The sequence below is a fragment of the Lipotes vexillifer genome, unplaced genomic scaffold (genome assembly GCF_000442215.2).
Source record: "Lipotes vexillifer unplaced genomic scaffold, Lipotes_vexillifer_v1.1 scaffold1335, whole genome shotgun sequence".
Taxonomy (NCBI): domain Eukaryota; kingdom Metazoa; phylum Chordata; class Mammalia; order Artiodactyla; family Lipotidae; genus Lipotes; species Lipotes vexillifer.
The window spans coordinates 542,392-566,412 of NW_006770293.1; the positions used below are offsets into that span (position 1 = coordinate 542,392).

A 24,021-nucleotide genomic window follows, 5' to 3' on the forward strand; every position below is an offset into this window, starting at 1 on the left:
GTAGGGAAAACAGAATTGCAGTAACAATAGGAACATTTTTTTTCCAAGCATCTATCATGTGCCAGGTATAGAAGTAGGTGCTTTATTTACACACTGCCCTCATTCATTCCTCATAACAATTCTTTATATCACCTCCATTGATAAGCTTAGAGAGGTTAATTTGCCGACGTTTACACAGCTAATAAGTAGCTGAATTGCTGTTTGAATCCAAATCAGGAAAGATAAATATAATTAAATGAAGTACCTACCATAATAATGTATATGCGTCATGATGCCGTGCGGGCACAAAGGATGAAATGATTAATTTCGTCCACAGTTGTGAGAAGGGCTTTGTACTGAGGGTTATGAAAGTCTTAAAAGAAGGGAAGAGCAAGAAACTGCCTGAAACAGTTTGCTATATTTGGGAAGTTTCCAGTATTTTAGTATGGCTAGAACATAGGATGTGAGCTAGTATGTGGACAGAGTAGATACTGAAGATGTACACAGATGTTGAGGGTCTGTGTTTCCTTTGCTGAGGAATTCCAACTTTATCCTGTAGGCAGCCAGGATGCATTTTAAGCAGGGCATGACATATGATTTATATTACTTTGGAAGCAGTGTGAAGGATGATTTAGAAAGGGTGCAATATTGTAGGCAAGAAGGCTTTTACAGTATGAAGGCAGAGATGATTAGGGTTTGAACCTAGCAGTGGGAAGTAGGATCAGAAAGAAGAGATTTGACAGGATTTGGCTGCAGATTAACTGTGAGGCATGAGAGTAAGGGAGGAATGGAGCATTTTTCTCAAGTCTCTGCCTTGGCAAGTTGGTCATATATAGTGCTGTGCAGAAGAAGGAGCAATTTGGGGAGGATAATAATAAATGCCTTTTGGATCCTGTGAATTGAAGTTTCCTGTGGGGCATCTTAAAGATCTTTTGTAGTCAGTAGTTTTAAGGGTTTGGAGCTTACAGGAAAATGTGAGAGGTGAGAGACTTGAGAATCATGCATATAGGTGATTGTTGAAATTGCAGAGATGGTTGAGATTGCCCAAAAGTGAATATAAATAGGAATAGAAGGCTGAGTACAGTGTCCTGGACGAATGACAACATTTAAGGGCGAGCAGAAGAACTCACAGACTAAGAAGGAACTGTTCAGGGAAGTAAGAGGAGAACCGTGGGAGAGTATTATCACAGAAGCCAAGGAAAAAGAGCGCTTCAAAACTATCATCTGCTACATTGAAGTCAGATAACAGGACAGAAAAGAACCTGCTGCATTTAGCAGTTAGGAAATCTTTGAAACTTTGAAGTAGTGGAAGCAGAAAACTTTGCAGTCATTGAAGAATGAATGAGTGTGAGGAAGTAAAGCTTGGATGTGAAGAGGAGAAAGAAAAGGTAGCTGGAAAGTGCAGAGCTAGGGGGAGGTTTTGTTTATTTTTACAATGAGAGGACTTTGAGTTTTAGGAATGAGGTAGAAAGAGTAGGCTTAGAGAACCGAAATGGCCTGGAAGAGGGTAGTCAAAGGAAGGATTCCTGGTAGTTAACCAAGTCGAATGGGATCGAAAGTGGGGGGAGAGATTTCTAGGCAGAAGGAATAGCATGTGCAAAGGCTTGGAGAAAGAAGGAAGCATAAGATAGTCAAGAAACTGAAAGAAATTCATTATAGTTAGAATTTAGAGGTCTTATTAGAGAATGGGGAAGGAGATAGAAAGTAGAAAACGATGAGCTAGAGCTAAGTTATGAAGGGTCCTATTTTTTCTTTTTCTTTTTTTTAAAAAAACTTTATGTATGTATGTATGTATGAATGAACGTATGGCTGTGTTTGGTCTTCGTTGCTGCGCGCGGGCTTTCTTTAGTTGCGGCGAGCGGGGGCTGCTCTTCATTGCAGTGCACGTGCTTCTCATTGTGGTGGCTTGTCTTTGTTACGGAGCACGGGCTCTAGGCGTGTGGGCTTCAGTAGTTGTGGCACATGGGCTCAGTACTTGTGGCTCACGGGCTCTAGAGCACAGGCTCGGTAGTTGTGGCGCACGGGCTTCGTTGTTGTACGGCATGTGAGATCTTCCTGGACCAGGGCTCAAACCCATGTCCCCTGCATTGGCAGGCGGATTCTTAACCACTGCGCCACCAGGGAAGTCCTTTTTCTTTAAAACAAGTTATTTCAGATTTGCTTGTCTACCAACATGATTTGGTGATTGATTGGATGATGGGTGGGTGGGTAGTGTGGATAGAGGTGAAGGAGATGGTAAGAATCAAAGATGATGCAAAACTAATGCCTAGGTTTCTGACTTGGGCAGTGGGGTGAATGATGATATCCTTCACTAAGAGACTATAAGAGTGGTTTTAGATGGAAAAGATGGTGGGTTTAATTTTGAATGTGTTAAGTTTGAGGTGACTCTATCCAAATAGAGTTCTTGAGGTGGGAATTCCATCTGTATAGATCATCTGGACTGACTTTCAGCATATAGATGCCACCTGAGGCCATGGAGAATACATGAGGTACTAGGCAAAGTATGTAGACTGAGAAGAGGGTGGGCCTCTGACATTAGCTCTTTCAGGGCGAGCTCAGAGCAAAGGGAACTCACAAAAAGGGAATTCCCAGTAAACGTATTGCAGAGTCAGAAAAGTTTTTTAAAATGCAGAGGCTTGGGCTTCCCTGGTGGCGCAGTGGTTGAGAGTCCGCCTGCCGATGCAGGGGACATGGGTTCGTGCCCCGGTCCGGGAAGATCCCGCGTGCCGCGGAGCGGCTGGGCCCGGGAGCCATGGCCGCTGAGCCTGCGCATCCGGAGCCTGTGCTCCACAACGGGAGAGGCCGCAACAGTGAGAGGCCCGTGTACCGCAAAAAAAAAAAAAAAAAAAAAAAAAAAATGCAGAGGCTTTATTTTGTTTTTGGCAATTTTTCCTGTTTATAATATTTGTGTGTATAGTATAGGCCAGAAGTTCTCATGCTTCTTCCTGTTGTATTTATTGTTTGCTTAAATACCAGTTGCATCACTATTTTAGTAAGACAGTCACATAGAGATTTCACATCAGGAAATTCCAGTATTAATAGAAAGGGGCTTCATGTGTTGGGTTAAGAAGTTCCATGTCAGATACTTTTCCAGATGTCTGAAATTCCCAAACTAGTTTTATTTTAGCCGTTGTAAAGGGTTGCTTTAAGACTCAGCTGTTACTAGAATAAAGCTTCTGAAAAGATAGGTGCTGTACAGAGATGTGGGGTTGGAAACCTGCCAGAAAATACCTCTCCCACCTGTATTTATTTTATTACCACGTGGCATTTCAGAATTGTTAATTTGTTTGAGTATTAAAGTTAAAGTGTGCTTGGTTAAATTATTTAAATACTTAGCAGGTAACAGGCTAAGGTTTTTTTTACTCTTGGGGAATTAGTTGGCAGCTAACTGAAACCCTGTGGGAACAGGACATTATTTATGGGTTCCAATTCAGAATATTCAAAGACAAGGTAGAAGGATATCTGAGTCAGAGTTCACTTCACATTTTGCCGTAGCTGTCCCTGAGTACTAATATGGATTAGATGCTACTGTTGCATGTAGAGTGCTGGACAGCATGCTGCTTTCTAGTATGAGGGAATGTTACAAAAGTGCTTGGTGATGATGCACTCTTGTTTCCTCCCATAGGAATAAAATTTACTTGAATTTGTATTAAAAATAGATCCTTTGGTGAATGTCTGACAGCATATTAAAGGAATTGGATGTTATTTTTTAAGTAATAATAAAAATTAAACTATTGGCTTGATATATCTTCAGTTTTCTAATTAGAATAGAAATAATTTGGTTGACTATGAGAAGTTGCTAGTAAGCATTTTAATTCAAGAGAAATATAAATGTAAAATCCACAGATTTAGGATGAGCCATGGCTTCACTTACATATAATTTGGTTAAAAATTATCTTATTTGAATAGTAGCTTTGATGTACTCTCTCATGTATTGTAATTATTAAAGAGTAAATAATATGAAACTTTGCTTTATTCAGCAGACTTAATATTTGAAAAAAAGCACATGAAGTCTTATTTTCCCATGAATGTTCTTATTTTAGATATACATTATCACTTTTTCATTTCTCCCACTGAGAGATTTTTTTCCCTCTAGTTTATTAACAACCTATAAATTAACCTTACATTAAATTTGTAAGGTTAGGTGGTTTTTAAAAGAATTTGAGGAAGCCTGTAGGTAATGATAAGGGTAAAGGAAGAAAAAGTGCTTTGGTAAGAAAAATTCTTCACTTCTTATCTCTGCTTAGTAATATCACCTCTTTATAATCTAGAACATATGATATCTGTGAAGTATCTCCTGGGCCCCACTTGAATATGATTATTGGAGCTAATGGAACAGGGAAGTCCAGCATCGTGTGTGCCATTTGCCTTGGATTAGCAGGCAAACCTGCTTTCATGGGACGGGCAGATAAGGTGAGTTAACATATGTACTTTTTAACAGAATTCAAAGCTATGAATTGCTTTTAGTAACAAATCAATTTCTATATCTCCGTTCCTTGAGTATAGCAAATGTGTTGTGCTTGAATATAAATAATGAAGTTGGCAGGGACACTGTGGGGAGATTTCCATTTCCAGAAGTAGTGTGCACTATATACCTAGAGAATCTCCAAGTATGTAACACCTGCAACCTTAGAAATAATGTAAAATATATCTTTTTTAATGTATTTCTGGGCTTGTGGAAAGGTGAAGTAAGTTTACAAAGGGCACAAACAAAGTACTTTGGATCTAAAGATTTCTACAAGCTCTGGGGTTGTTTACCCAGGGGCATTTGCTTTACCTTGCACCCTAAAGCCTGGCTTTGAATTGGTTGCATAGGATTGGGGGTCCTGAAGGTGCAGAAGGGTTAGAAGATAAAACTAGAAGCCAAGCACTGCATGTAGCAGAAGAAAAAAAAATCACAAAGTGGGACAGTGAGGTTACTTATCTCATTGTTAGCTCTGAATACAGTAGATAAAGAAAGAAAATCTTCCAAACAAGTCTTAACACATACATTGTAATTTTAGTTTAAAGTGGTCCCAGTTAGTAACATGTCTCTTCAGGCAGAAGCAAATGCAAATCCTCTGAGGGAAAATATCCTCAATCCAGTCCTCAACATAAAGCTCTAAGAAATTAGTGAATCCATACCTAAAAAAACCACAGAGCATAGGAGGAAATGAATTACCAAAAATGAGAGCTAACAAAAACAACAGACTATACAATCAGACCTACAAAGCTTGTAGATACAGAATGTAAACTAGGAATACTTAATTTATTTAAGGAACTGAAAGAAAGTTGCAAGTATAACAAAGGAATAAGTAACAAAAAAGATCAGGTAAATTTGAAAAATTTGATCAGGTAAATTTGAATCAAATTTGAATCAAATAGAACATAAAGAAATAACAGTACATGGGAGGGAAACTTGATGGACAGGTAAAACAACAAAGCAGACATATTTGAGAATTTGTGAACCAAAATACTTGACAGTTTTTCTAAAAATGCAATATAGAGATAAAGTGAGAAAAAAGTGTGAAATAAAGATTGTGACCTGATAGTTAATGGACTAAGGAAGAGGCAATATTCAAGAAAGAATGACTAAGAATTTTCCAGTAATGTTGAAAAACTTGAATCCTCAGATTCAAGATACCTAATATATCCCAGACAGGGTAAATGAAAGAAATACACAAATAGACACATTGTAATAAATTCCAGAATTCCAAACATAGTAGTAATATTGTCTCAGAATGGAAACAGAGGGGGAAAGAAAAGAACAGTTTGAGATGCTCATAAAGGAACTTTGAAACTATATAATTTAGGAAGAAGGAAAATGATCCCAGAAGGGAGTCTGAGAGGTAAGAAGAAATGGTGAGCAAAAAAATGGTAAACATGTAGGGAAGTAAACTGTGTAAAATAATACTAATGTCTCATTTGTCAAGTTTTTAAATCAAAGAAGATAGTACTACATGTCCTTCCTGGACAACAGGAAGGAAGTGATCAGAGTTGAAGTATTCTTTGAATTTGTATTGTTGGGAGGAAGTTAAGATAATTGGTTAGTTTCAGAGTTTATTAAGCTAAATATGCATGTTAAAATTTCTAGGGTAAGCCAGTAAAAAAAAATTGAAATATATAATCTCCAAACAAGAAAGGTTAAAGTAGGAAGAGAGAAGTAGAGAAAAAATAACCGCTGCCCAAACAACCCAGAAGGAGTCTCAAGAAAGGAGGAGGAAGAGAAAAGAAAGAGAAATATAGAAAAGGATATTATTAGAAAACATAAAAAAGATAGTGGAAATACATTCACAATAATAATAAATGCTCTACATTCTTGTTAAATGAGAAAGTCAGAGTAGATCAATAAAACAAAGTTCCATTCTGTTTTGTTTACAATAAGCATATCTAAAATAAAAAACTACAGAGAAGTTGAAAGTAAAAGGATGAAAAAATACACACCAGGCAAATATTATACAAAAGAAAGTAGGTGTAGCTGAATTTATACCAGGCAAAATAGAATTTAAAGGAAAAAAGAACTTTTAGAGATAAAGATGGTCATTAAATATCGATGAAAGTTTCAGTTTAGCAAGATAATTCAGCTCCCAACTTAAATTCACATTATCTAGTTCCAAAATATATAAGCACAATCACAGAGTTCTTAAAGACAAGTTAACAGCTCCAGAATTATAGTGGAAGAGCTAGTGGTAATCAATAGATCCAATCAGATAAAAAATTAATAAGAGTATAGAAGGTATGAACAACAGTTAGATTGAACTAATGGACATGTTGTAAACACTGCACTCTTAAAATTAACCATATTAATGGAATATTTCTTAAAATTAACCATAAACTGAGCCATAAAGCAATATCAAAAAATATCAAAAGAATTGCTACCACATAGACTATGTTCTCTGACCACAGTGCTATTAAGATAGAAATAATAAAGAAGATAACTAAAAGTTTCCCATTTGTTCGGAATGAAACATGTACTTCTATATTATCCACAGGTCAAAGAAGAAATTTTAATAGAAACTGAGAAGTAAGAGCAGAAATTAATAAAATAATAAACAATGATTCAGTAGGAACCACAAAACTAAAAATTGCTTTTCAGAAATACTATTTAAATCAGTAACTTCTGGGGGCAGGGAGAGAAAGGAAGAAAAAAATATAAGGAATGGCAAAAAGTAATAGTTAAGATATGTTAAACTGTGATCCAGAAAACCCCCAAACTTAAGTGGTTTAAATATACAAAAGATTAATTCTTGCTGCTTATCCAGTGTAGGCCCTTTGTGGTCACTTAGGTACTTTAGCCTTATAGAATCTTCATTTCAGTATATACAGTTTACCCTTGAAGAATGCAGGTTTGAACTGTGCAGCTCCACTTATATGTGAATATTTTTCAATAGTAAATATATATGTTGCGCTCATATTTCATTGGACAAAGCATGTCATGAAGCCATAACTTGGATCAGAGAGAAAGAGCAAGTGCAGTCATTTGCTTGAAAGGAGAATCAGAATATTCACGAACTGCCCTGATGACTACCACGAGGGTGTTACACGAATACAGCAGAGGTTTGAAAGATTATATAAGAATATTATGAGAATCATTATGCCACTCAAGTTTAAATTTTTAAAAAGTTGTAACTATAAATGTTTCTACAACTACTTAAATTATCAAAACTGACTAAGTAGAAAAGATAAATTAGCTGGTAAATTTTTTCTTATAGAGAAAGACAAAGACAATTGTGGATTAGTCCTAATAGCAGTAAGTTTCTATTTTACACAGAGAATGTGACCCTAGGTGCCCAAATCAATCAAGGATAGAATGAAAAAATTACAAGCCTGTCTCACTCATGAATCTAGAAGCAAAAATCACACACAAAAAAGAAACTTTAGCATTTTGAATTTAATAATAACACATCATGACCAAATTGAATTTATTCAAGGAGTGAGAGATGTATTATGTTAATTTTTTCCTAATAATCAACGACATTTTAAAGGAGAAGAGCTCTATGGTCATCTTAATAGATAGAGAAAAAGCATTCAGTTAAATTCCACAGTAATGTATGATTAAAAGCTCTTAGCAAACTAGGAATAGAAGGGACCTTTATTAATTTCACAAAAGATATCTATGAAAATGTACAGCAAGTTCAGGAGCAAGTCAAGGTTGCCTACTACCATTAGTATTGAACATTGTACTGGCAATTCTAGGTAGAACAGAAAAGATACATGTTGGAAAGAACGAAATCTGTCATTCACAGATTATGTGAGTGTCTGCATAAAAACCACAAAGGAACTCCAGATAAGCCTCCTGATGGATCAATATGCAAATTTATCAGGATTACTAGATATAAGATTGTATAACCCAGACACTGACTCTGTAGGCACCTTGATCTTGGACTTCCTAACCTTCAGATTGGTGAGAAATAAATGTTAAAGCCACCCAGTCTGAGGTATTTTTGTTATAGAAGCCCAGACTAAGGCACGACCTTTTTACATTCTTTAACTTACTGAGGACTCCAAAACCTTTTGTTTCTGTGAGTTATATCTATTGATTAGAATTAATAATAAACTTAGGGTTTCCCTGGTGGCGCAGTGGTTGAGAGTCCTCCTGCTGATGCAGGGGACACGGGTTCGCGCCCCGGTCCGGGAAGATCGCACATGCCGTGGAGCGGCTGGGCCCATGAGCCATGGTCGCTGAGCCTGCGCGTCCGGAGCCTGTGCTCTGCAACGGGAGAGGCCACAGCAGTGAGAGGCCCGTGTACCACAAAAAAAAACCCAAAAACAAAAACAATAATAAACTTAAAAATAATTATCAGATTAGAAATAAAAACTGAGACCCTGCCAGAAAAAGTTGTATAACAAAAATCAATTGCATTCCTAGATACTAACAAAGACCAGAAAATGCAATTAAAAATGGACATTATAGCCACAAAAGTACAAGTTTCATAGCAGTAAATTATTAAAAGACATGTAAGACCTATATGCAGAAATTACAATTTTTATTTAAAAACATTGAAGTTTAGAGAGATGCACTGTATTAATGGACAAGAAGATCTAATATAAAAATGTCATTCTTCTACATATTCAGTGTCATTCCAGTCAAAATCCCTATACTGTCTATATAAATTACAAGCTGACTCTAAATTTTAGGTGGAAGAATAAAGGGCCAGAAATAGCTAAGATACTTCTAAAGAAATAGGACAAAATGGAAAAACTTGCCTATCAGATATCAAGACAATACAAAATTACAGTAAATTAAGACATTGTGGTATTGGTGTAGGATAGACTAGTGTGATGTGACAGAATAATGAGCCCAGATACAAAGCCATGATTAGTAAAAACTTGATTTATGACAGAACTGACATTGTGGATGAGTGGGGAAGAGATGAATAAATAGTACTGAGACAATTGCTTATTGGTATAGGAAAAAATGAAATTGAGTCCTTTTCTCACACTATAACAAAAATCAGTTCCAGGTATATTAAAGATCTAAATGTGATTGACCAGAAAGTTTCTGGAAAAGATTGGTAGTCGAAGAAAATATCTTTGTGACTTCAGGTTAAAGAAGAATTTCTTAAATAAAAATATAGACTGCACAGGAAAGGTTGATAAATTCAACTACAGTAAAATTAAGGAACTTTTGTTCATCAAAAGACACCTTGTAGAGAAAAGACTAGTCACAAATGAGAGAAGGTATATATATATAGCACATATAACAATATTGGTATCCAGACTACATAATCAAAATAATGGCAACTCAGAAGATAAATGAGCAAAAGATATGCTCAGATGTCTCACAGAAGAGGCACCCCAAACAGCCAGTAAATACATGAAAATATGCTCAGCTTCATTAATTATCAGAGAAACGAATTAACCCTGGCGTGGTATATCCATTAGACCCACAAAAATTCTTGTGGTGCCATGTGGCTTATAAGGATCTAAAGCGGTGGGAACTCTGATGCATTCTTGGTGGGAATATGAATTTGTACAACCCCCTTGGAAAATATGGCATTACCTAGTAAATCTGTAAATGCCTATATCCAGTCCCTCAAAATTTCTACTTCTAGGTACCTTAGTAAGCTTGTGTCCATTTATACTAGGTGAAATTATGGAAATATTTATAGAAGCATTGTTTGCAATAAATTCTAGTATAGTCAAATAAAATTGAATATTATATGACAGTAAAAGCAAACTTTGGCTCATTGGTTAAATCTCAAAAACAGAATTTTAAGGAAAAATGCCATCACAGAAAAATACATGTAATGTGAATTTGTTTCTGGAATGGTCAAATATATATATAATATATATTTAATATTTGGAGATTTATACAATAAAAATAAAAGCAAAAGAATTATCAGCAAATCAATTTAGAGATTACATTTGTCAAGAAAGAAGGACATAACTGGCGTGAGTTAAGGAATGTCAGATACACTGGTAGTGATCAGTTCCTTAAATAGGTAGATACATGGTTGTTTTGTTATTTCTTAAACAGTGCATGAAGTTCGTATTTACTGTGTGGTATGTATTTCACATAAAAACATGTTTTAAAAAGAAAGTCTAGGGGCCTCCCTGGTGGCATAGTAGTTAAGAATCCGCCTGCCAATGCAAGGGACATGGGTTCGAGCCCTGGTCCGGGAAGGTCCCACATGCCGCGGAGCAACTAAGCTCGTGCACCACAACTACTGAGCCTACATTGCCACAACTACTGAAGCCCGCGCGCCTAGAGCCTGTGCTCCACAACAAGAGAAGCCACCGCAATGAGAAACCCACACACCGCAACGAAGAGTAGCCCCTGCTCACCGCAACTAGAGAAAGCCCACGTGCAGCGACGAAGACCCAAAGCAGCCAAAAATAAATAAAATAATTTTTTTAAAAAAGTCTAAAAGTTGAGTTCTTACTTCACTGTAAAATATTTTTAAAACATGAAGTGATTCATTTTTCTAAAACTGTTGTAAATATTACGATATTATCAAAATGATATTACAGGTTTCTTAGCCAGGCTTAAAATTTAATGTAGGTTACAAGATTGAGTTATATACCCCTTATGATTATAAGTAACCTATTCAAAATATGATTTTTTAATGCTCTGTGGGAGGCATTTATGAGGTAGAAAAGATACTGCTTTATTAATGATTGGCTTTGTAACCGTAGTCACTTGTCTGGAACTCAGTTTTTCTTTATTTCAAAGAACGGGTTGGGGTAGATAATTTCCAAGGACCCACTCAGATTTTTATAAATATTGATACGTAGTTTTGTCTGTTTTGTGGCCTCACTGCCCACTGCTCGGCTTGTGGGATTTTAGTTCCCTGACCAGGGATCGAACCCCGGCTGTTGGCAGTGAAAGCGCGGAGTCCTAACCACTGGACCGCCAGGGAATTCCTGATATGTAATTTTCAGAAATCATTTATTAAATCCTTATCTCTGTGTAATGGTCTGCTGGATTGTACTCCAAGGGCTGTATGGTCAGAATGGATTGGGCTGTAACAATGTTCACCAATCTTCCTATTTATTTGTGTCATAAAGAAGACACATCTCTCCTCACCCTTGAGTGGTAGGCTTTTTAAAGGAAGCTGTGGAGTGCAGTGCAGTGTTTCTTAGATGACAGATTGCAGACCTTGTGTTTAGGGGATGTCCAAGTTCTTAGCAAAAAAACCTTTTTAACGTTGTATTTCTATTTAAATGCTAACATAACAATTTAGTACAAGCATGTTCTGTACCACCTGTACGGATACTTTATAATAATAACTTCCTCCTGATCTTTCTTCCATTTGGTACGAAGTATTTTAATTGTTGCAAGCTAACGAGTAGATGACCCACTCCTACAAAAATGCCACTGTTTTCCCTATCTATGAAGAAACTGAAACAGAGGCTAAGTAACCTGGTTAAGGTCAAACAGCTTGTTTATGGCAGACTTGAGATTTGAACTAGACATGGTAAAGCCTGTACTCTTGATCATTAAGCTGTACTTTCTTGTTACAGGAAGAGGCTTTTTCATATTTCTGGGTTTCACTTTCATAATCTATAAAATGGATATAACATATAGCTCATAACTTTGCTCATGAGTATTAAATGAGAAAATTTTATATAAAGTGCTTAGCACAGAAACATTTAGTAATGCTTAATAAATGTTAACTGTTGTGGTTATAATTGTCATCATCACTATTAAAAAGACAATTACTTGCAAGGTGCATTTTTTGCCTTTTTTTTAGTATTACTTACTTACAGCCTAATTTAAGATCCAATCTGATTTTTTTAGGCCCAGGGTCTTTTTTCATACTTATGCCCAAATATATAGAAACTAGCTTAAATATGTCTATTATACTATATAAATTGTACTTACTTAAATTGTATTTACTATGTGTGTTGCTCTTTTTTTTAACTGCTGGGTGGTAGGTGTATCCTAATTAATAACAGGATGAGTACTTTTAGAGTGATTGTTAATAATACTTAATCTGTGCAACTCCATAGAAGTACCCAGGGTCTGGAGCTGGGCTACCTGGGCTCAGATCCTTGCTCTGCACTACTTACTCGCTCTGTCGTGAACTTTGTAAGAGGCTATTAGGCACATAGAAGGTTCAATAAATGGTAACTTAGATGATTACTATCTGTGAGTGGAACCAATGGAGGAGTCTAAATCTGGGAAGGGTACAATTAGTAAGTGATGGGAATGAATGTACAGAGTAGTTATTGAAAGAATCTGACAAATAATGATGACTTTGCTAAATCACTCATTGTTAACCTGGGAATGTCATCACACAGCTCACTTTGTCTTTCTTATATCTTAGGTTGGCTTTTTTGTGAAGAGAGGATGTTCCAAAGGCATGGTTGAAATTGAATTGTAAGTGTTAAAAGTGCTAAAACCACATTTTCCTACATAATTTCTTAGTTTATGTTCATGCTTTCCTGATGACTTTTGTCAAGAGTAATAATACAGTATTGTGGCATAGATATTGGAAATAATATTTAAGGGATACTTTATCTAGAGAGGTAAGGTGTTTTTTGTTTTGTTTTTGGTTTTCTTTAATGCATCTTTTTAAAAAAAATATTTATTTATTTATTATTTATTTGGGTTGTGCCGGGTCTTAGTTGCGGCAGGCGGGTTCCTTAGTTGTGGCATTTGGACTCTTAGTTGCGACATGCATGTGGGATCTAGTTCCCCGACCAGTGGTTGAATCCTCGCCCCCTGCATTGGGAGCATAGAGTCTTAGCCACTGCGTCACCAGGGAAGTCCCTTAATGCATCTTTTAAAACCTGAATTGTAAGAACTTTCTTCTGGAAAAATTCTTAAGGAAATTAGAAATTTATGGGAGATAATGAAATAGAAATATACCACTATTAAATATTCATTAAGAAGTTGCAGTATTTTTTACAAACTTAAGCTTTCTTTTTTCTGATTTTGAAAGCAAAATATTTGCTTGTTTAAAAAAAAATGCAAACAATGTAGGAGTGTAAAAAGATGAAAGCCTTCTTGCCATAATTCCACTTCCAGAAACGACCACTGTTAGTAGTTTGGTGAACTTCATGTATGGCAGATACTTGGCATTTATGTCACCATTTTCCATTCCCTCCCTCATGGTAGAAATTGATAATTCATTATGGTGTTCTTTTCCCTTAAACCTAGATGTTCTGAGTTTACCACTCTTGGCAGCCGTTTCTGATGGATGAGAGTTACTCTTCAACATGAAATCAGTTGACCATCCTTGGTGCAGATACTTTGTCTTTTATATATGAATATGCACATCCTTTAGGTGATTTTTAGAGTGTTGTTTTTTGGAGTGTTTATAGAAAGTTATTGAATTTTCTTAGCTGAAATAGCTCTTAAAGATTATCTAATAGCCTTATTTTATCGGAAATGAGGAAGTGATCTTTATTCAAAAATTGTTGAAAATTTTATGGGCTTCCCTGGTGGCGCAGTGGTTGAGAGTCTGCCTGCCAATGCAGGGGACGCGGGTTCGTGCCCTGGTCTGGGAAGATCCCACATGCCATGGAGCGACTGGGCCCGTGAGCCACAATTACTGAGCCTGCGCGTCTGGAGCCTGTGCTCCGCAACAACAGAGGCCGCAATAGTGAGAGGCCTGCGCACCGCGATGAAGAGTGACCCCCACTTGCCACAACTAGAGAAAGCCCTCGCACAGAAACGAAGACCCAACACAGCCATAAATAAATAAATTAATAAATAAAATAAAATAAAAAGCAGCTGTTGTTGTTTAAAAAAAAAAAATTGTTGAAAATTTTAGAATTTATGTAGAGGTGAGAAATAGGCACACATGGAAGAAAACAGTTAAAGAGGTTATGCTCAACTTATTAAAATATAATGGTGGTATTTTACTGAAGGGTACAAAACCAAGACCTGAATAAATGGAGAAGCATATTATGTTCTAAAAATATAAATTTGTAGTCACCATTAACATGTCAGTCCTTTCCAAGCTAATGTATAAATCTGATATAATTCCAGTAGGAGTCTCAACAGGTAAATTTTTAAGTTGATTATAAAGTTCATCAGGAAGAATAAACCCAAGAGGTCTTAAAAAGTAGAATCATGAATAAGACATTTATGTAACAGATGTTAAAGTGTAAAATAAGCCTTTTCTTAAAATTTAATTTTTCTTTTATATTGGAGTATAGTTGATTTACAATGTTGTGTTAGTTTCAGGTGTATAGCTAAGTCATTCAGTTATACATATACATATATCCTTTTTTTTTCAGATTCTTTTCCCATACAGGTTATTACAGAATATTGAGTAGAGTTCCCTGTGCTATAGAGTAGGTCCCTGTTGATTATCTGTTTTATATATAGTAGTGTGTATATGTTAATCCTAAACTCCTAATTTATCTCTTTCCAAGTCCCCCACCCCCACCCCACAATCCCAAGTCTGCTTTCGAAATCTGAGTCTGTTTCTCTTTTGCAAATAAGTTCATTTGTATCATTTTTTTTAGATTCCACATGAAAGTGATATATGATATTTGTCTTTCTCTGTCTGACTTCACTTAGTATGATTATCTCTAGGTCCATCCATGTTGCTGCAAATGGTATTATTTTATTCTTTTTTATGGCTGAGTAATGTTCCATTGCATATATGTACCACATCTTCTTTATCCATTTCTCTGTCAATGGGCATTTAGGTTGCTTCCATGTCTTGGCTATTGTAAATAGTGCTGCAGTGAACATTGGGGTGCATGTATCTTTTCAAATATGCATGTATGGTTTTCTCTGGATATATGCCCAGGAGTGGGATGTATGGTAATTGTTGGAACATATGGTAATTCTATTTTTAGTTTCTTAAGGAACCTCCGTACTGTTCTCCATAGTAGTTCTACCAATTTACATTCCCACCAGCAGTGTAGGAGGGTTTGCTTTTCTCCACACCCTCTCCAGCATTTATTGTTTGTAGACTTTTTGATGACGGCAATTCTGACCTGTGTGAAGTGATACCTCATTGTAGTTTTGATTTGCAGTTCTCTAATAATTAGTGATGTTGAGCTCTTTTCATATGCTTTTTGGCCATCTGTATGTCTTCTTTGGAGAAATGTCTATTTGGACCTTCTGCCAATATTTTGATTGGGTTGGTTGTTTTTTTGATATAGAACTGCGTGAGCTGTTCGTGTATTTTGGAGATTAATCCCTTGTTGGTCGCTTTGTTCGCAGATATTTTCTCCCATTCTGTGGGTTGTCCTTTTGTTTTGTTTATGGTTTCCTTTGCTGTGCAAAAGCTTTTAAGTTTAATTAGGTCCCATTTGTTTATTTTTGTTTTTATTTTCATTACTCTAAGAGGTGGGTCCAGAAAAGATACTGCTGTGATTTATGTCAAAAAGTGTTCTGCCTATGTTTTCCTCTAAGAATTTTATAGTATCTGGCCTTACATTTAGGTCTTTATTCTATTTTGAGTTTATTTTTGTGTATGGTGTTAGAGAATGTCCTGATTTCATTCTTTCACATGTGGCTGTCTAGTTAATAAAGCTGTTGATAGTATGGAATTCATACAGAAAATTAGAGGAGCAGAATGGAGAAAATAGGAACAGTTCTAAATGTATATAAGAATTTTTTTTGAATTTTATTTATTTTTTTATACAGCAGGTTCTTATTAGTTATCCATTTTATACATATTAGCACATATATGTCAATCCCAATCTCCCAATCCATCCCACCCACCCCCCACCACCACCACCACCACTTTCCCCCCTTGGTGTCCATACGTTTGTTCTCTGCATCTGTGTCTCAATGTCTGCCCTGCAAACCGGTTCATCTGTACCATTTCCTAGGTTGCACATATATGCATTAATATACGATATTTGTTTTTCTCTTTCTGACTTACTTCACTCTGTATGACCGTCTCTAGATCCATCCACGTCTCTACAAATGACCCAATTTCGTTCCTTTTTATGGCTGAGTAATATTCCATTGTGTATATGTACCACATGTTCTTTTTCCATTCATCTGTTGATGGACATTGAGGTTGCTTCCATGTTCTGGCTATTGTAAATAGTGCTGCAGTGAACATTGAGGTGCATGTGTCTTTTTGAGTTACGGTTTTCTCTGGGTTTATGCCCAGTAGTGGGATTGCTGGGTCGTATGGTAGTTCTATTTTTAGTTTTGTAAGGAACTTCCATACTGTTTTCCATACTGGTTGTATCAATTTACATTCCCACCAGCAGTGCAGGAGGGTTCCCTTTTCACCACACCCTTTCCAGCATTTATTGTTTCTAGGTTTTTTGATAATGACCGTTCTGACCAGTGTGAGGTGATACCTCTTTGTAGTTTTGATTTGCATTTCTCTAATAATTAGTGACGTTGAGCAGCTTTTCATGTGCTTCTTGGCTATCTATATGACTCGTTTGGAGAAATGTCTATTTAGGTCTTCTGCCCATTTTTGGATTGGGTTGTTTGTTTTTTTAATATTGAGCTGCATGAGCTGTTTATATATTTTGGAGATTAATCCTTTGTTCATTCATTTGCAAATATTTTCTCCCATTCTGAGGGTTGTCTTTTTGTCTTGGTTGTAGTTTCCTTTGCTGCACAAAAACTTTTAAGTTTCATTAGGTCCCATTTGTTTATTTTTGTTTTTATTTCCATTACTCTAGGAAGTGGATCAAAAAAGATCTTGCTGTGATTTATGTCAAAGAGTGTTCTTCCTGTGTTTTCCTCATAAAAATTTAATTTATTGTAAAGGTGGCAATTTAAGCATCGGGTATAAATTACTCAAATTGAGTTGAAATAATTAGCTGTTAATTTTTAAAATGGATAAATATAGAGCTTTATCAGCCACCCTGTACATCAATAAAATCTCAATGTGTTAAAGGCTGAGTGAAAAAAATATGTAACTTTGAAAATGATAGGAAAAAATGTAGAATATTTTTTAAATCTCAGGAAAGGGAGAGGCCTTTCTAAGTAGAATAGAATAGCCAATAACAATATAAAGGAAGATAGGAAGAGCTCTAAGGAAGAGAAGGCTTTGATGACTGGAACTACACGGCCTCTGCCAAATCACGAGGAAAGCTAGGCTGAGAACAGCAGGTCTCCACCTGAGATAGGCTGGGACCTGGGACCCTTTACCAGAGCACTTGAACCTGGACAAACTTCCCCTGAAGCAACAGAATACAAAGAAACTGTAAGGGACTAAAAATAACTGCACGCATGGCAGTTGGGGCAGTTATGAACAATAAGATACAAAAAAGCCACAAACCAGCTGAGGTGCCAGGAGCAAAAGCAGGGCACTGTGCATAATCCCTGCACAAAGCACCACCACGGCAGTGGGCAGGTTACCTAAGCTGTACCTCCTGCCCAACTCACGTACCTGCCCCTGTTGTTACCCATTTTAAGGACCCAAGCAGCTCCTCTTGTGGAGTGAGCATGGGCACCTGACTCTTGTTTTCACCCCCTTATGCTGCAGCATTAGACCCAATAAAGCCTTGCCTCGAAAAAAATAAATAAAGGAAAATAAGAAATTTAGGCTCCATAGAAATCTAGCTAAATATAATGGTGCCATAGTTAAAAATGAGTGACAGATGGGAGGAAACATTTTCAGTACAGATAGCATGTACAAGTCTCAAAAATACCAAAATACCAATGTTTCATCGAGTCAGTAAAAATTATAAACAACTTAATAGAAAATAAGCAAAGAAATTTAATGCAAAGTAAATGGCCAGTAAATATATAAAGAGGCTACCCCTCACTAGTTATCAAGGAAGTCAAGGTGAGGATTCTTTTCTTCTCAGCTTAGAAAAATTTTTAAATAAAATTCAATCATATGAAGGTATAGGAAAGTGAATCCTGTGGTGCACTGTTTGTGGGAGTACAGGCACTATATCCTATTCGGCAGCACCTGTCAAATATTAAATACAAATATTCTTTGGTCAGTCACTATTCTAGAGATTGATTGCTCATTGACACAAAAGTAGCTTTTTCCTAATTTTAATAATGAAAATTATGAATAACTCAAATGTATATCACCTGATAAATGGGTAAACAGAATGTGGTATATCCATACAATGACATTTTATTGAGCCGTAAAAAGGATTGAAGTACTGATAGATCCTATAACATGGGTAAACCTTGCAAAGATAATGCTTGGTAAAAGAAGCCAGACACAAAAGAATGTATGTTGCATGATTCCATTTATATGAAATGTCCAGAATAAGCAAATCCATAGAGACAGAAAATAGATTAGTGGTAGCTGGGGTATGAGGAGAGGAAAGAATGGGGAGTAATTGGTTTAACAGGTATGGGCTCCTCTTTTGGGAGATGAAAATATTCTGGAATTAGATGGTGGTGATTGTTGCACAACCTTGTGAATGTATTTAAAAACCGTTGTTGCTACACACAATCTTTCAACTGTATACCTGAAAATGGTTAAACTAGTAAATTTTATACATTTTACCACCATTTTTAAAAAACCATTAAATTGTAGACTTTAAAATGGTGGATTGTATGATTTGTGAATTATATCTCAATTTTTAAAAATACAAGCATACCTCATTTCATTGTGCTTTGCAGATACATTGTTTTGTTTTTGTTTTTGTTTTTTTACAAATTGAAGGTTTGTGACAACCCCGCATTATCAAATGATGGTTAGCATTTTTTAGGAATAAAGTATTTTTAATTAAGGTAGGCACACTGTTTTAGATGTAATGCTGTTGCACACTTAGTAGACTACAGTATAATATAAACAACTTTTATAAGTACTGGGAAACCGAAAAATTCGTGTGACACACTTTATTGCAGTATTCACTTTATTGTGGTGGTCTGGAACCAAACTCGCAATGTCTCCGAGGTATGCCTGTTGCCAAAGATACTCCTGGGTTAGCCTTGGTACCATTGATTGATCACAATGGTTTCTTAGATATTGAAACTGAAAAAATATACTAAGCCAGGTATATTTATAAAATACAGAGGAAGTATTAATATTTAAGTTTCAAAAGTCCATTATGGATGGCTGCAGGTCTTAAGCACTCCTTACTTTCTACTCTGAATCACCAAAGCTCAGTTGTCTTCTTAGTTATCTAAATAGGTTAACTACTTGGTGTGCAGTAGCTGCTTGCTCTAATAATGTAACCAGTGACTATTAACCTGAGTTCTGTTACCAAGTCTGGCACAAGGGGAGATTTCCCTTTCCCCATACTCAACATGGTTATGTTGTGCTCTCTTGTTCCATTAGGGTCCATGTGGCTTTGAGAGTACCAGACACAAAATGGCTAATTTTTTAGTTGTTGGAATTGTCATTGCTGTTGAACGGATGCATTAACTGACCACATATCCATTGAAGGCAACAGTGGATAGAATAGTCTCTGACATGCATTTATGCAATCATTTTTCAAATATTTATTAGTTCATTGGGGGATACAGCATTCTGCCATCATGGAATTTATGGTTAGAGGCGAAGAGGAGACATAAACAAATAGGTAGTAAAATATGTTAGATGGTGATAAGCACTGTGTAGAAAAATAGAGGCAGGAAGAGAATATAGGGAATGCCAGAGTGGAAATTACAGTATTGAATAAGGTGATCAGGAAAGTTCTCCCTGAGAAAGTACTATTTGAACAAAGACTTGAAGAGAATAAGGGGATGAGCATGGAGATATTTGGAGAAACAGCATTTCAGGCAGAGGAATTTGTTAATGCTAAGACTCTGAAGTGGTACCTAGAGTCACTGGATTGCATTGAACAGGAAAAGGTAAGTTCTGAAAATATCAGGGAGGGACCCAGCTCATAAGGCCTTGTAGACCAATGTAAGGAATTTGCATTTATTTTGAATAAGATGGGAAGCCACCAGGATTTGAGCAGAGAGGTGACATAATCTAACTTAAATTTTAACCAGACCATTAAGGTTGCTGTGTGGAAAATAGAAAACAGAGGCAAAAGCAAGGATACCAATGTAGTGATGAATAATAATAACCCTAAGAGAAATTAAAATAGTTTGGGATTTGCTCATAAATTGAATATAGGGTGTGAAAGAGAGGCATCAAAGAGGACATGTACATATATAGATAATGTGGCATGCTTAAGAGTGGAGTTTCTGTTAGCTGAGGTAATGAAACCTGCGTCAGGATGTTTTAGGGTAAGATCACAAGGTCATTTTGGAGTAAATTATATTTCATCAAATTAAGATGGCACCATTTGTAAAATGCAGCTTCCAGCTGAACTATGACACAGTTTGAAATGTGCAACCCAGTTTCAGAAATGTTAAGGTGGAAAAGAACAATAACAAAAACAGATGCTTTTCAGGGTCAGTAAAATACAGAGTAAAGTTTGAGATGCCTATATAGCCATTCAGGTAGAAATGTTGAATGGGCAATTGGATTTTTTAACCTATCGTTTGGCGAGAAGTCTGGGCCAAAGATAATACGTCTGGGGAGTTGGCAGTAGGGTGATTGAAATCTCCAAGGCAGAAGATACAAAGCAAAGAAGTTTAAGAGCTAGACCCTGTTGTACTGCAGCATTTAGAGGCCGAATATAGGGAAAGGAAACTGGGAAGAATGCTAGTGAGTCCGAAGAATATAGTACCTGGAAAGCAGTACTGTGAATGGCTTGAATGGCTTGAGGAGGAGGAGTGATATGTGTCCAGTGTTGCCGATAGGTCGAGTAAAATGAAGACAAAGAACTTAAATTAGATTTAGCTCATTGTAGGCCTTGGCAAGGTTTAGGGGAGGTGGTGCTTTTATTTATTTCTGTTGAATGTTCAGGAAAGGCCTGTTGAGAATATTCATGAGTTGAGAACTAAATAAGAACCATAAGAACTGGGAGTAGAGTGTTCCAGGCAGATGGAAGAGTTTGTGCTCAGGATCTAAGGCAGAATTAAATTTGTTGTTTCTGAGGAACAGAAAAATAGTAGTGTGGCTGCAGTGAAATGAGGTGTTTGTTGTAGGACTTCGGAAGATACCATTTATTTGGTTCCTTGATACCATTTACTTTTTGTTCCTGATTTGGTGTTCTTTTAATTATGACTAGCTAATGAATTTTATCAGCATCTATTGAATTGATCATATTATTTTAATTGTTAAATTCAGTTAATTTCCTGATATTCACCCAGTTTTGCATTCTTAGAATAAATGCAGTACAGTCATAATTTTTGCATTGCTAGATTTGCTTTTCTCATGTTTTATTTAGGATTTTTACATCTGTATTTTGTTTGTGAAATATTTGTTGTTTGAATGTTTGGTTAAACTTACTGATAAAATCATCTGGACCTCGAGTTTTTTTTTGTTTTTTAATTTTTTAACTAATTAATGATAGTGTATTATTTCATTTTTCTATTTCTTGAATCGTGGTAGTTTATACTTGTCTAAAACAATTTTTCATCTTAGCTTTTAATTTTATTGGGCTAAATAATAGCTTCTTATGTAACTTTATTATATTTGTATTATGTTGTCTCATATATAATATATATTATCTAAGTGTCTTCTGTAGTTGTATTCCCCTCTTTCATTCATGTTTTTTTCAGGATTTGGAAAAAATTGATTTGTTAGTTTTATTAGTCTTTTTTAGTGAATTAACTTTTTGCATTGTTATTTATGTCTTAACATCATTGCTTTCTATTTCATTAATTTTTACTCTTTGCTAATTCTTCTTTAAACTTTTGGTTTCTTTTGTTCTAATTTCTTGAAATGGATATTTATTGCACTGATTTTCAGTCTTTTGTTTTTTCCCTGATATAAATAGTTAAGGTTAAAATTTTCCCTCTCAGTATTGCTTTAGTTCCATCTCCCAAATTTTGGTATATTGTATTTTCATACTTTTCAGTTGTGAATGTTTTCTTCATTTTCTTTTTGAGTTCATAAATTAAAAGTTGTTTCAGATTCTAATGTAGTGATTTTCCTGTTACATTTTAGTATTGATTTCCACTTTGATAGTAGTGTGGTAAAAGAAAGGGAGAGAGAGAGAGAGAGAGAGAGAGATGGTCTTTATGTTCCCAGTCCTTTGAAATTTGTTTAGACTTACTTGTACTGAGCTTTTGTAATTGTCACTTGTTTGGTTGAAAGAATGAGAATTCTGCTGTTGTATGTGCAATGTTCAGTATTTGTCCATTAGTTCAAGCTTATTAGTTATATTGCTAAATCTTCTGTATTTTAGCTGATTGCAGTTGTCAGATCAATTCCTTAATTACTAAGAAAAGTGTATTCCACTATTCCTTTATGTAGATTTGTCAATTACCCTTGTTCTGTCAATTTTTGCCTTATATATTTTCAGGACATTATTGAATTCTTTATTGTTATGTACTGATTTCTTCATCTTTTGAGACTTTTTGTTTTAGAATCTGTTTAATTTGCTATTAATGAATGTAGTTAGCAGCTTTCTCTTTAAATATTTTCCTGGTTATCTTTCTTTCATTCATTTCAAGTTTTTAATATCTTTTTTATCTTATTTAAACAAGGATAGTGGGGTGGTGTTTTTCATGTAGTCTTTTAAATAATACATACAGTTCATTTACTGTAATTACTTATATGTTTGGACTTATTTTTACTGCCTTATTCTGTGCCTTTAATTTGGCCCACTTTTCAGTATTTGTTTCCTCTCTTGCCTTCATTTGGTTTTTTTTGTTTGGTTAATTTTTCTTTTTTTATTGTTTTGGAAATTATGCATTCTTCTCTTGTTTTAATGGTTATTAGAATTACTAGAAGTTACATGACAATGTAATACTGTAATAGAGTCTAGACTTAATTAAATTTTCATCTTCCTACTGAATAAATATCTTAGAGTGCTTTTTATAACTTTTTCTCTGAATTTATATGCTACTTTAATTCTCTCTTGTTTCTTAAACTCTTCAAGATATAATAACTATTATTAATTTAAACTGTAATGTTTGTTTAGAATTACGCCACATACTTTCTGTTTGCCTTGCTTTTCATTCTTTCTTGCATTTGTTTTCTTCCCTCTGGGATCACTTTCTGCCAGAGGACATTCTTTAAAGTTTCCTTTAGTGAAGCTCTTCTAACACTCGGTTTTTGTCTGTAAATATTTTGCTCTAAATCTTGAAAGATGTACTTGCTTTATATAAAATTCTACACTGATAGATACTTTCTCAGCACATGCAAAGTACTCCATTGTCTTCTGTTGTGAATCTAACCTTAGTTTCTTTGTAATTGTTTTTGGTGTTTTATAGTTTCACATCATATATTTATGTGTGGATTTATTTTTTATTAACACTGTGATTTATTCTTAAATCTGTAGTTTGGAAAATTCTTATCTATTATTTCTCCAAATACTGCCACTGACCCATTCTTAGCCTACCTTCCTTCCAGAACTCTTATAAGACAGATGTTAGGCTTTCTCAGTCATCCAAGTCTCTTAAGATCTTTCATATTTTTCATCTTTTTATGTCTATGTTGCATTCTAGATCCATTTCTCTTTGGTTCTTTTTCAGATCTATTGTTTGTTTATATTTTCAATCTTTTATTTCTTAAAATATAATAAACCTACTTATACTTGAGTCCTTTGATTCCAATATGATTTTACTTTCGATTTCTGCTAGTTCTTACTCTTGAAGCTTTGTTTTCTTGGGTGTGTGTTTCCAGCGAGCTTCTCCTTTCTCTTGGAACTTTATCTGTGTTAAACTCTTTGATGATAAAGGTAGATTCCTGCTGA

The 24,021-nt window shown here is 35.5% G+C and overlaps 1 protein-coding gene across 1 annotated transcript in view; it reads left to right on the forward strand.

Annotated features, from left to right (window-relative positions):
* SMC5 (structural maintenance of chromosomes 5) overlaps nt 1-24,021 on the forward strand; it is a 103,092-nt gene that overhangs the window by 1,048 nt on the left and 78,023 nt on the right. The window contains exons 2-3 of the mRNA XM_007446055.1: nt 4,251-4,392; nt 12,732-12,784. Coding sequence (XP_007446117.1) covers nt 4,251-4,392; nt 12,732-12,784 — 195 coding nt within the window. The remainder of the gene's footprint in view (nt 1-4,250; nt 4,393-12,731; nt 12,785-24,021) is intronic.